General features: G+C 39.8%; 2 protein-coding genes across 4 annotated transcripts; one reads left to right on the top strand and one right to left on the bottom strand.

Moving 5' to 3' along the window:
- Nucleotides 1-27: 27 nt before the first annotated feature.
- LOC135491061 (probable imidazolonepropionase) lies at nt 28-3996 on the bottom strand. Its single transcript, XM_064776708.1, has 8 exons — nt 3729-3996; nt 3288-3394; nt 3002-3066; nt 2475-2752; nt 1915-2140; nt 1495-1713; nt 1111-1271; nt 28-684 (listed from the first exon to the last, which is right to left on the bottom strand). The coding sequence occupies exons 1-8, from the start codon at nt 3869-3871 to the stop codon at nt 594-596; spliced, it is 1290 nt and encodes a 429-aa protein (XP_064632778.1). The 5' UTR covers nt 3872-3996; the 3' UTR covers nt 28-593.
- Nucleotides 3997-4073: 77 nt separating this feature from the next.
- On the top strand, nt 4074-13553 carry LOC135491278 (cilia- and flagella-associated protein 100-like). 3 transcript variants are annotated; one of them, XM_064777030.1, is made up of 14 exons: nt 4074-4138; nt 4755-4831; nt 5093-5520; nt 5881-6044; nt 6217-6373; nt 6631-6721; nt 6941-7037; nt 7502-7564; nt 9296-9526; nt 9819-9917; nt 10144-10260; nt 11917-12013; nt 12419-12538; nt 12792-13553. In XM_064777030.1, the coding sequence occupies exons 2-14, from the start codon at nt 4762-4764 to the stop codon at nt 12903-12905; spliced, it is 1848 nt and encodes a 615-aa protein (XP_064633100.1). In that variant the 5' UTR covers nt 4074-4138; nt 4755-4761; the 3' UTR covers nt 12906-13553. The 3 variants fall into 3 exon arrangements, with proteins under 3 accessions (XP_064633100.1, XP_064633102.1, XP_064633101.1); XM_064777031.1 differs by having other exon boundaries at nt 4121-4143; XM_064777032.1 differs by lacking the exon at nt 7502-7564.
- The last annotated feature ends 755 nt before the right edge of the window (nt 13554-14308 follow it).

Genomic DNA, 14308 nt, shown 5'->3' with positions numbered 1-14308 from the left:
GACACCAACTTAGAAATGATGGAAATATATTTGATCATATCAAAATCTTCATAACAATCAAAAGTAATAATTACATCTGGTATTGCATCATGTTTACATGAACAAACATTAACTGCACTCGTAATGAATCTTATTCATACATAAACATACATATACATACATAAAACTGCCCTTGGAAGATTCAATGGTCAAAATATATTGAGCTGCAGACGACAGTATATGAACTTATAGTCAGATCAAATGATTCCTCACTACCTATATGTTGCCCTCCAGTGAAAAACCAGTGAAACGGGCATTATGACTATTTCAAATTGTCTCTTACACAAGGAAAGAGTAAGCCAAGTCCTATAGAAGGAAACAAACAGCCCTAGAATCGGATAATGCATTCAGAAGTTTAAATTCAATGAAAAAAGTAGAGTTTTCAGATCCCTTTCACCTATTTTCTCAAAATGAATATCTGGGCTCATACAACTGGGGTTGCTCTGGAGGGTGACAGACTGGTATTATACAGATAAATCTTGGGGACCACACCATAGCAATTTGTAGCCTACTGAAGCTAAACTCTCTTAGAACTCTGTTCCGAACTAGCTCCATCATTTGCGCTCCTTGACAATTTTCCCATTTTTGACGACGTACTTGATGATGTGATCGTGTCCAGCCATTTGGTAGATCAAATGCTCCCATCTGGAAGAGATATTAATATTCGAAAATCAAAACAGGGGTTAACTAGTGTCTCAGACACTTGGCTAGCGATCAAGAGGTCCTTAGTTTGAACCCCACAGTCGAGGTGAGCTTCTGGACAGGTCTCTTTGTCTAACTTTCCTTACTCTACCCACATGTGTCTAACTTGCCTTACTCTACCCACATGTGTCTAACTTGCCTTACTCTACCCACATGTGTCTAACTTGCCTTACTCTACCCACATATGTCTAACTTGCCTAACTCTACCCACATGTATAAATGGGTACTGATCAGTGGTGCTTTGCCCTCATTGAGCTGCTCATCTGAGTTCTGCTGAAAGGTTTTAGGATATACTGGGGTTAAAATGTGAAGTGATATGAAAACTTCGACCGTAGTTGATATCAGACAATAAACCCAAACTTTACTTGCCTTGGAGCATCAAGAATAACAAAGTCCCCAACTTTCCCAACTTCAATGGATCCGTGGGTGGTGGCTTTTCCCAGCGATGCGGCCGCATTCAGTGTAGCACCAATCAGAGCCTCATCCATTGTCATGTGCAGGTTCACACAGGCGAGGTGCATGACGAGTGGCTGAAATTAGGATGGATATCTCTCCACATCTAGACTGTTAATACACCGTTCTATCATGTGACGTCACATCTCACGTAACGTCAACTCCACGACGCAAAAAACGATGTTTCTGTGTGATGTTTTTGTGACCTGTCTTTGCCATAAGTAATCAGGTCAGCGTGTAAGTAATAATTTAGACCTTGCAGATATTTAAAGTCACATATTTAATAGACCTAATACTCACCAATGACAAACAAAATGCATTAGGATTAAAATCCGTCCCCAGAGCGACTGGTACCCCTCTCTCTATCATCTTCCTGACTGGAGGTTGCTTCAGACGCAGGATATAGGCAGTAGTTGGTAGGATCGTAGCGACACAGCCAGCTTTAGCCATGGCGTCTATGCCATCATCGGACACTTCCTCTAAATGACTGATTGCCATGGCACCAATTTCTGCTCCCATCTGGAATCAAGAAGTGGGATGTGCAATAACATCCTAAGACACAAGATGCAAGAGACAAACATTTGGATGTTCCTAATTGGGACATCACTTCTGATTTAAGGTGTGGGGTACATTACAAGGACTGTTTTGACTGCATATATAGGGGGAGGATATTTTGAGGAGTAGCTAAAAAGTGTCATGACTGTTGTAAGCTTCCTTTACCTGAGCAGAGTTCAATAAGTTTAACTCTTCTCCGTGGAAATTGATATTCAATCCAATCTTCTTGCCGGCCACCAAGATCTTCCTAGATTGGTCCACGTCAAACACTCCCTTCTCACAGAATACATCTATATTGTCCACGCTGAGCTCACCACCGTCTATAAGAGCCTTGAGATGTGGAATTTGAACATTGATGATGTCATCGGTAGCTTCACTGGCTGTGTAACCCCTGAAAAGACAAATATTCCCAGGGATGTTAGAAAAGGATCATTATTCAGGACATCCTGAGGAATTCCCTCCACTCCTCCATGCCCTCTATCTGTATGTCACAACACTTTTCGGGATCGCTTAACCCTGATTGACATAATTCTGCTGTTCAGACCGTGCTGGTGATAGCAATGTTTGACTGTATGTAAGTTTTGCAAAATTATAATAATTCTTGCACATTAGGCTAGAGTAAAAAGGCATCACAGGTTTACATCTCATTTAAAGGACTAGCTATAAATTGAAGTAAAGTTATTTACCCAAGGTTACAAGCGATATGACAAAGAATATTATCTTACTTTGGAACAGAATGGGCGCCACAATAAGTGGAGGACACGTCAATTGGCAAGTCATGTTTCGCTCTCTCAATCACTCGTAGCATCTTCAGCTCCGTTTCCAAGTTCAGTCCGTATCCGCTCTTACACTCCACAAGGGTCGTACCAGCGGCCAGCATCCTGTCCAGGCGTTCTCTGAAACTTGTGAATAGCTGTTCCTCCGTGGCTGCTTTGGTGCGTTCAACAGTGAAGTTGATTCCTCCACCGGCTTTGTGGACATCCATATAGGTGGCGCCAGCAAGCTAAAGAGAGTTAGGAACCAGATGATGATATCTAGAGACCGAATGAAATGGAAATTATGTGTACGCCCTTGACAGAGTGATATGTGCTGAAGTTTCCTCTTTTCCAGTAAGATCTTGAAGTGCCTGTTGTTGTCTTGGTAAAACCTTTTCCACTATTACAATAAATAAGCAGCCTTGTCTTGTCAGAGGCCATGTGTTAGCAATAATTTGCGTATTTTGTCAAAATAATAAGATTATTTTCATATTTACCTTCATAGCAAATTCATGAACTCTATCCCCGTCCCAAACTGGATGTGTGTGGCCATCTACCAAACCTGAAAAAAGAAAGAATAATTGACAAGAGGCTTTTTAAGGAAGGAAAGTCCACGCTATGGTAAAAGAAAATATTACCTCGGATAAATCTAAATGTAACTCCTGTTTGAAAGATATTGCAAATAGGTATTCATGGAACTGTCTCTTTGTGTTTTGTCCACAGTCCACGAGGACCAGCATTGATTATGCTGAACTGAGCTTTCAAGCACATTCTTTACTTTACCTGGCAAAATGCAGAGTCCTGTTGCATCTATTGTCTGATCAAATTCTTCTGGGGAGTATTTTTTCTGCATTTCTGTGTCTTCACCAATTTCCTTGATGTTGCCCTCTCTGCAAGAAAAACACTGACTGTAACAGTTGTAACTGTATTGCTATTGGCAGCAGTGTATTAGAGGTAGTATTCATCTGGACTGTACCTACAGATCTGCTGTTAGCTGCAGTCTACCTCATCAGATATTCTATTCATAACCCCCACTCAGCTGATCTCAGTGCACCAAGCAGGGGCCAGGGACAGATCCCTGAACGAGAAAGTTTGAATGTATATCAGTTACCTGCAGCGCCACCTATAGACGATGACTACATTATCAGTGCCGCACTACGTTGTGCGACTCGGCCTAACGACGGTAGGGACAATGGAATAAGAGTGAGGGTGTTATCAACTTACTTGTCTATGACAATGCTTATGCCATCAATCCCTTCCGATTCCATTATGGCTACTTTCTGGCCATCTCCAACCAAAACTTTCTCACCATTTTTAGCAACAAACACCACTTGTTTTGCGGAATGAATCAACAATCTGTATGCCATTGTGTTCTGTGGATATTCATGAATAAACAGAAGTCTTAGATTTGTCTGATCGACAGGTGAAAAGGATGGAAAATTGAGTAGTTTGTGTTTATTAACAAGAGCACACTTGCCACATGTATTGTGTACTTCCTGGTACGCACATGGCTAATTTAAATATTTACAAATGATGACCCCTGACCTATTTGTTATTGTTGCCATGGCAGCCTCGTTCTGAAACTGTTATGGTGGCCTCCTTGTCACTTATTTTCTGCTGAAATATCAAACAAAGTAAGGTAATTTTTGGCTTGATCCCAGACGTCATCATATACAACTTTCTATTCCGAAGAAAGAGTGTCTATTGAAGCTATGAAAAATATTAACCTCTATATAATCTACATATTAGAAGCCTTGCAATCGGTGTTCTAAAGTTTACTTTGTTTTACAAATTTAGAGGAAAATGTACAGGGAATCCCTGTACATTTGTACAGCGTACATGCATGTACAGAGCATGTACATGTATATTGAGGTGTTTTGTTCATGTTGTTGTGAAGTGTTTAGAAGTCCACTTATGGATTGGATCTTAGCCATCTGTCAACCATCGTGACTGACCTGGCAGTGGCACTGTTTATCATTACATGTCATGTTGTTTGTTGAATGTTGTTGTCGTCATCCTGTCACAACCGTACCGACTAGGCCTACCGCCGGTGTCAGTTGTCTGTAATTTCTCTCAGTTAAAATGTAGCTTCGAAAATTTACATTTGACGCTGTCAACATGAACGGTGTCAAAATAAATGACAGAACAGAAGGCAGAAAAGCTGGTGATGTTGAGAAAGAGAACTGGCACTCAATGTTCAATTACAAAATTTGTCAAACATGTTGAACGAACCAACAATGCTCTCTTTAGTTGCAGCATGGATGACACACCAAGGTCAGCAGTGGCCACGCCATCAGGCTCTGAAGCATCTGGGAAAAAATCAGCACGTATGTATCAAAGTGAGACACTCCAATGTCACCCTAAACTCCTATCCAGCTGATAAAATTCTGAGTTTTATGACAACCATGTTAACCCAATCAAGGATGATGAATTGATTGTTTTATTCAGATGTGGTATAGTAATGCTAGACAGTCAGTCTGTTTTTGGTAACAAAGTCTGTTGTGCTCCAGATTTCTACCATAATAATAGTTAGAAGTTCTGTTTCTTTGTTTGCTGCTAAAAATCTAATGCTACAGCCTTTGTTTCAGGAGGAGATATTGTTTCGCGTCAGTCTGGAAAGGTGACATTTCCAAACTCGGCCAGATCCAGCAGAATGTCGGAACAGTCTGAAAGCATAACTCCAACCGGGAATCCATTTAAGATGCCACCAGACAATGACATCTTTGTCCTCAGAGACAAAGAACGCCAGAAAAAGAAACAGGAACGCATCCGCCAGCGTAGCCTTAAAGTCCACGAAAAAACGACTTACGCCTCCCGTGTGAACTTCCGTACCGCTTCCATGATTCGTCCGGCAGATTCTGACGAGGAGAGGCAAAAGTCGGATGATGATGAAGAGAAGGCTCTTGCTGTTAAAGACGATCCACAGTTTACGTTGGCGGTGACCAGGGATCGCCATGTGGAGAAAGAGAGTCTGGCTGATTATATCTCGAAGAAGAGGGAGATGTTTTTGGTGCAGGTACGAGTGTAATTTGGTGTCAACTTCTGTCACCACTTTCAGTTGAAGACAAATCTTTTGGCAGTGTGAGGAACCCTTGTGTTAAACGTTATCTTGGTGTTAAAAATCACCTGGATGCAAAGAAGATGAGACACTAGACTATGATTTGCCAAATTTGAGACTTGTTTGAGGAAAATGGCCGAGAGGACTAGAAAATCTTAACATGTTTGTACCTTTCGAAGGTCAGTGGTCAGAAAAACCATGTTGCTTTTGTGCCGAGGCTGAATGCATGCCATTCTTCAGCACTACAGCTTTACACCTACATGTGAAATGAATTCTTAATGGTAACCCTTTATATGTCTTTTGAAAATCTTGTTTCAGTACTCTTTGGGTGTAAAGAGAGACGAGATGAGAAAATTAGAAGAGATAGCTGCAGCAGAGGAGAGAAAGTTAGAGCTAGCAGAACAATACTTAGAAGAAGATGCTGCAATGTTCGATGAATTCTTGAAGGAAAATGACAAAAACTCTGTCGAGGCAATCAAAATGTGAGTTAAATTTATACACACTTAAAATTGCATTTTACTGATATCATTGTACAAAAAGCTCATAGGATCATCGTGAGTTTGATTTTTAACATGCATCATGAGTTACCCAAAGGTTTAAAAACTTTTGAATGATTTGTTTCTGGCTTGTCATCTCCTCGTTTTTATTTTTCAGAGCTGAAGCAGAGACTAAGGCCAAGTTGGAGAAAGTGTCCGAGATCAAGCGAATTAATGCCCAGATGATGGCTGTGAAGAGTGAAATATCAAAATACGAAGATACGTTGAAAGAATATCAGTTGTACAAGAAATTTTTAGACGCACTGACTCCTCAGGTGAGTTGTAGATTAACTGAACGAAATTATTTGGTGTAAATTTTGAAATGAGAACTTAAGAAAAGAACTTGCAAGTACCTTTGCAAGTATTCTTACCAAGATATTTTTAGTCCTTAGTGTGTTATCTATTCAAAGTGAACATCCGAAAACATCTATTTGACAATTGGTAACAATAGGATAATTGGTATTGGGTCAGATTAAAAACAATTGTTAAGGTCCCAAAGAGAAAATAAACACAAAATTCTGTATAATTTCAGGAGTGGCGTGACCAAAGAGATTATCAACGAGCCAAGCGAAGAGAGGAGAGAAAGAAGAAAAAAGAGGAGGAATTGGCTAAGAGGGGACCACGTGAGTGTTTTCTAAAGAAACTGGGGACGGGGTTTCTAAAGAATACCTTGAGAGTCCAGCCTCGTCCACATGTACCATGTTCAGTTCATAATAAAAGCGATCCAACCTAAAGGTTCAACTTTGCAAACTCCATAAAAAAAGCATGTCATACTTCAGGGATAAACCAGTTTAACTTCTACTTCTGTAAGTATTTTTTCATTTGTGATGTCTCCTTTGCAGTTCTTCCAAAGACACCAACCAACACAGATGACAAGTCAAAGAAATCAAGTAAATCTCCATCAAAATTGGGCATGAATGCCAAGGGAGTTGCAAAGAGGTAAGAACTTTTTGGGACTGCGAGTGAGTGTGTGATCATCTGCTTTGGGGTAGTGTGTCTTTCGATCTGAGTTTTTGGGATGTGCCATTTGAGTAGGTTTGTCCTTTACTTTGTAGTTGATTTAATGTTTTTTCAGTAGGTGAGTGAAGCCTATGTGCATCCCCTGTGTATGGTTTTGTTGCAATATAGTGTTCTAGTAGTGTGGGGTATGTTTCTAGTATAGTAGTAGTACAAAATCCTTCTATGGAATTGACCAACAACTGGAGGGTTGAACTTGTTATTACCGTTATTATCATTATCATGATTTGCAGGTACAAATATAATTTCAGCCCAAAAATAAATATCCATGAAGTATCAACCCTTTACTCTTGGATAACCTTTTTTACTGACCCTCCTAAGTAGATTCCTTGTTCTGTTGCTACAAACCTGCTAACTGACATTGTATACCCTGCTGTGTTTGATAGAGTAGGCGTCGGGGCGATAGCCTTCAAATGGAGGAAACACTCACGACAGGAGTCTGGAGCAAGGTGCCTCGTTTTTTTCATTCGATACACTCATTGCTTTAAATGGAGGCGGTTCTTCTTGGTGTATCAAGTGTGTATGCAAATATTTCAAAAGCTCTTACTAAAGTTAGCTGGACTGCAAGACTTCACCACCGCTTCATTCTTGTGTTAAAATAATAACTACAGGATGAAGAAAAAAGTGTGGTGAAGCGATAAAGTAGACTCTGTCTCTAAAGTAATCATGGAGCAGATTTACAACACAAGCTTCACGTGTTGATTATATTCTCATTTTAGGCAAGATTTTGTTGACAGATTTGAAGATGTATTTTTGCATGCACACTTTAATGTAAATGGTTTCTATACTTATTCACTGTCTTTGTATAATATGGGTGGCAGACTCTTTCTTGGCTTTAGGGATTATCTTGTGGGAAATGCTGCAATGAAACGACCCTGTTCAGTCTCGATACTGCCCATTTCAAAATTGTGGTCCTATCCTGCTATGTTGGTTGTAATGTACAAATGAATTTTTTGGGCAATGTTGACATTTTGTTTGGTTACCCAGAACAATTGCAGCATTTCATTTCTTCTACTCCAAATTTCATATACAACCACAAGATAATCCTACTAAATGTTATGGTATATTGGTATATTTTGATCGAACAGAAACTGAAAGAGATCTCTCTGGCTTGGGTATAATACTGTATTTTAAATTATTTTAACTAATGGCTGTCTCGAGGAAACTAACTGGTAAAGATTAAACCATATCACTATGATAGCAATGGAGCATATATATTGGCTCCGAGTCCTACAACATGATGAGATCATATCATGCATTAAATTGGTCCATAGCAAAGTGATCAAATCTGTTATGGCTGTAAAAAATACCTGTTATCAAGAACATTGCCCTTAACTGTTTCAATGCAACAGTCATTTTGGCAACCACTGCAAATCTCACTTGTACATTCAGTTTTTTTTTTAAAAGTAACGTTTTCAAAATAATGTCTCATTATTACTTCAGGGAGACGTCTGTACCCATAATCAGAATATTTACTATGAGTATAAGGTACAATAGTGGCCAACAAGATCAGGCTCATCATAATTTTCCTGAGGCAATTTCAGTATAATCCAACCTGATTAATTGTCATATAAATTGTTATCATTCATGGTTCATTTTTCATTATCTTTTTTCATCTTAATGGTTACAGGATCTAATTTTTCTCTTTGTTCATTTGTTGTGTTCATTCATTGCATCATTTATTATCATCTATTGCTGCATGCGCTCTATGCTTATTCATAACGGTCGAAAATTTATAAGGATTGACAAGTTATTTTTGGTGGTTTTGATATTGTTGTGCTTATAAATTCTTGCAAAAATGAATATTGTCGCTGGGAGAGGTAATTTTTCTCAATTTCAACTTTCATTCTTAGATGAAATACAAGGTTGCTTTGCAATGGGATAGCTCTCAGATGACTTAAGTGATTAGACGGTTCTGTCGAACTCAAAAACAGCCAGTGATCTTTGAGTCAACAGATAGAACTTGTCAATACATTTATGGCAGAAGTAGAAATGACTCATTAATTTTTTTAAGTGCTGGTACAAACTGTAGATTGTTCTACTGTTATCTATTCCTTGTTAAAGTGTTAAGTGTTATGGTCACTGTGAACTTGTCTGTTGGTCATGGTCCTCGCACCACTAAATATTAATTCGCTACTTGTATTACCAGAGCTAATGGGACGTTTTGATTTTCTTTACAGCAGTGGACGCAGCTCAAGTCAGGCAGATACCAAGAGCGTGGTGTCACTGACTGACGACTCTGAGGATGAGAGTGACGAGGAGCCAGAATTGTACTTCACCGACCCGCAGCAGCTCCTGGACATCTTTGCGGAGCTGGAAGAGCAGAATCTGTCGCTGATTCAGAACAGCCAAGAGACGGAGGAGGCTTTGGAGGAAATGAAACAGACGATTAAAAACACAAAAGGAAAAATGTAAGTTTAAAGTCAGATAACCATAGTTTGTTAAACAAAAGGCATTGGGCATTGGTGCAGTTTTACAGGAATTTAGGAAAGAAATATATACAAAAAAATATGCAATCTTAAACTCCTTTGAGGACTTTGAATCAGGGTGTCCAGGATTGGTAACTTGGCCTAAAGCCTTAAAATGGACTGCTGGAATCAGCACCCAAGTCTGCAGAAGTGGGAACAAAATTTCCGGATTTTTCATTCGATTATACATGTATATTGATGAGAAAGTTCTATAAATACGTATTCTCCTTTCCAGGGAAAAAGAGACAGAGATTTTAAAAGAACAGATTGACAAATTAAACAACGCTATAAACCGAGAGGAGGAGAAGGCAACTGAGTTAGAAGTGAAAGCAAAGTAAGTTGGGCCCTCTCTACTGCTGCCCACTTGCCAACATCATGGCCAAGATTGATCCACCCTAAGCCACTAGGCCATCAGGATCAGTAATGCATGCATCAACATTACTATTTGTGTAAAATCTTGGTTTGAGAGCTGAGCATAAAAAATCCCAGCCAACTTTTGGCTTATCCCGGCATCCAAAAAAGGCCATTCCCGTCATCAGTGATTTGTTCTATTCTTTCAGATTGTTCTCATACGGCGAGTTCAAACAGGAAGATCAGGAGAAGATGCTGGCTCAGCTGAATAACAAGGTTGAGGATGTCTACAGGAGTTGTATCGGAGACAATGAGGCAAACATCAGGTTAGTAGGTCTCTCGATTACTACTGGGTGTAAAAAAATCATTTGACACTCTTCATCATCAAAACTTACCAGATTCTGAATGTGGTGTCGCTACCAGATTCTGAATGTGGTGTCGATGGCGACTTTTTCAGCAATAACTTGGACAATACTTCGATGAAGAGTATCGAATTGTTTTGTTTACATCCACTGTAAGCCCTGTTTTGTTTGTGGAGGTTCTTTTTGGCTTCTGGATCAAAACAGGTTTACAAAAAGTGGGCAGTTTCAAAGATGGACAAAGTAAGACATTTTGTTGAGGCAGTTTTGTTAGTTAGAAATTGATATGATCTTCAGAGGTCTTTTTAGGTACTATTGTTACCTCATTGGTCTTCAACTTTCAAAAGTTCCAAAACCAAGCAGATTTTTGTATGCAGATAATATTACCTCTGTAGATTTCAGTCAATTTCAACTACACTCAAATTGTTTCCACAAATTGTCCCCTACAGTTCTCAAGCGACACAAAGATCTCTTCCCCTTGCAACTGTTAGCTATAGGAATAGTTCACCCTTACCCGTCCCAGTTTGTTGTACACTGTCTTGTCCATCTAATGTCGCACTGATCTGTAGAGATAACTCTCCTGTGGTGAAGGGACTGGTCACAGTGACCGTCGCCAGGGAGATATAACGCCAGTGTATTGTAAACCATCACATTTTGCATTAAAACTTTTCATCATACTCATCTTGCATGTTGTCAAACCTTGCACTAACGTATATATATTGCACTTCCAGTCATTTCTTCCCACATCTCTTTAGCATAAGTCTCACTTCCTACTCCTAGATCTACCAACTGCAAGTTTAGCACTTAGATGTCATCACTCTTTCTTTTGAGTTCCAACCTTTTTCCCTTTTTTTCCCTTCCCTTAATTGGTACAAAAACCACATTGAGAACAAAATTGCATTGTATGTTGGCTTTTGATCAGAAGGTGTACCGATTCAGAGGTTATGTGAAATCCTAATTTGAAGAATACAGCAATGGCTTAAACTTTCATCAATGCATTTCCGATTGCATCGATGTGGTGTTGGACGTCAATGGTCAATGCTGTTGTGTATTATCATAACAGAAACCTCTCAACAATGTCGACAAAGCTGCTTGTCAATTGAAAGGACTTATCAGGAAAGAAGCCTACATTGTACAAATTTACAAAAGTGTTGGAACTCAAGTAGTCTTCTTCTTTTCTTCTCCAAATCTTTGTGCTCTCAGAAAGACGTCCTTTTTGAAGCCTCCCATGTCTCGAGGGGCTTACTGACAGCTGATTTTGTTTTCAGTGGTCTTGCTTGCGGAAGGAGAAATCCTGCCAGAATGAATGAAGACACAACACAACTAATTTAATCCATTCTATTCTGATAGAATATTCCAGGTCTATTGATATTTTAGGAAACTTCATTTGAAATGCTGGCAAATTTTCTTCCCTGTGAAATGGAAGTTTGCTACATTTTAAGCTGAACTTGTCAAGCTTTTAAGCTGGACTCTGGTAGCAGAATGCCATTGGAAATTTGTTTGATCTTCAATAACAATCTGCTCTTGAGTTTTCACCACAATTTGGTGCTTTTTTCCCATGATCATACAGGATCATGCCACATTTCTATTTGTTACTAACCATTAGTTGTTCTGCCCTTGTAGTACTTTACAGATGTTGACAAACATTGAAAACCGTTTGGAGGAATTATTCGAGATGATAGAAATGATGCCACAAGACAAAGTGGAAGCAGCAGAAAAGGTTGGTCAGGAGCAGACGTTCATTTGCATGGTCCAAGCATAACATATAATGACATTTACGGAGGAGCACCATAGCCTATTGGTCAACACTGCTGGCTACCATGCAATAGGGCCTGGGTTCAATCCCAGGGGAAACCTTGTATTGTTTGTCTGGATAAACAGCCATGGCTTTCAAGGAACCAAAATTCTTGTCTCTTTACAACGCAAATATGAATATATTCGAGGGTCTGCTGGATGAGACCTGTGATGAGCTGTACCTGAGTGTCTATGGCAGGGCAAGTAAAAGAGCCCACACAGGTGGTCCAGTAGTTGACAGTGGACTCCATACCTCCGTCAAAAATCCAATAGTGCTACGAAACTCGGTAAGTTAATAATTTGATCAAGTGTATAATTTGTGTCACTCTAGGCTAAAGACAAGGAGAGGCGATTGAAGTTACGCGAAGAGAAAATGGAACAGCAACGTTTACACCAAGAAGACCGGGTTAGGCGAGCATTGGAAAGGGCCAAGGCGGATCCCAAGAAAAGGGTAAGAATAGCAGATATGACTATCCCTTTTGTGTGTTCAGAGATGAGGTATGATAGCCCATTGCAGGAAAAATGTCACTGCATGCAAGCTGCTTGGAAACGTTGTCAGTATTTCACTTCAGATAACTTGATCTTGCACGGTAATGCTTTGTCCTATTCTGGCTAGGGATTTGGAGTTCCAGATTCGTAACAAGTTCCAGATTATTGAATTAACAGCAATTTCCAGGTAATCATGTCGATTATGTCTTTTTCAGACCGGGAAGAAACTAGTTTTCCGATCAGAGCCACCACAGTTGAAGAAGAAAGAAGACGATGGTGACGACCAGGCTACGCGAGAGGAGGAATTCCTGGCATATTTCTTCACATAGGTGGCGCTTTTGGCCGAATAAATGTATAATCCGTCCAAACTGTCAGTTATTTATTTTGTGGCGCCTCTGTGATCTAGCGAATAAATGTTTACAACCATCCGTCTTCTTTATTATGTTTTAATCATGACTGCTGAATCTTTTCTGGTGAAACTCCTGGATGCACAGATGTATGCTTTTTAATGATGATAAATTATTGTTCCGTTTTTGGAACTTTATTAATTTATTTATGCATGTTGACCACGTAAACATCGAGATTCAAGGTCTGTAGTTCCAGGGTGGGCTGTACCACTCGCCCTTTTGCAAATGGCTAACACAGGACATGGCTAGCTCAGGCCGATGTGATCTGATTTCATGGTTCCCGTCGGTTTTCAGAAATCTTTTAGTGGCCTTGTATGGGAATGATATAGCTTGATTACATTCCACTTGGAATTATGATAGAAACTGTATCACATATCTGGTTTTTCTGTAGAACGTGTGTTTTGGCTAAATAATTAAAAAAAACAGAGCCAGCCCTTTGTTACATGTAAGATATATTTTTTGATAGCATACAAGCGTCCTTAGACAGACATTGTCAGTTTGATAATAACACTCATATGTATAATGTGTACATAGTATGTGTCACAATAAATAATATGTAAAATTTAGAAATACTGCTTGGTGTTTCTTTCTGATCAAGGAGACTGCTTCAGCAGTGCTTCTGCTGCGGGGTGGCTCGTTTGCCCATGTATGAAGCCCTTTGACAATAAATCTTGTCAAATAGTGTCAGCCTACATGACGAACTCTGTACACAGTAGGGGCAATCCATGAAGTATGTACACATCAAACTGGGGATTTTGAGACCCCCTCCCCTGTATGCATATTTTGGACAAAATGTACAGGGCAAATGTACGCATTTTCCCCAAAATTCCTGAACCTCTCCTCCCCTTCAGTGTGTACATACTAACTGGATGGCTCCATACAAGGTCGAAATGCAGAGGACACTTGTGTCCATCTGACGGAGATGATTGGCTCAATGACTGTTTTAGAATAAGGGTACTTTTGCTGCCACTCACTGGGAGAATGACCAAATTGTATGCTGTCTTTCGTACTAGGTAAATGTGTAAAAGTCGCACAAATGTGACGGAATGGAGTGTTGGGATTGTGACTGTCTTCATGAGGCTAAGTAAAATTGCAGCCTCCTTTTCCTTATATGATCCATCCTCTTTCACCAGAAGAGCGGTTGTGTGTTTAGTTTTCTGGTCGCCTTCGTGAACTCGATCGTGAAAGCCACTTGCTTGCCTTGGAGTCCTAACATATGCACCACTAGTTCAAGCACGGTATTCGCATGTCATTTCACTTCCATTCTCACAGGTGGGGCAAAACATTGGCTTGCAATTCAGAAAATGATTCCAAAGTTCCAACTA

Source organism: Lineus longissimus, chromosome 7, assembly GCF_910592395.1.
Source record: "Lineus longissimus chromosome 7, tnLinLong1.2, whole genome shotgun sequence".
Classification (NCBI taxonomy): Eukaryota; Metazoa; Nemertea; class Pilidiophora; order Heteronemertea; family Lineidae; genus Lineus; species Lineus longissimus.
The sequence above is the reverse complement of the archived record's forward strand: the minus strand, read 5'-3'. Positions and strand labels throughout refer to the sequence as shown.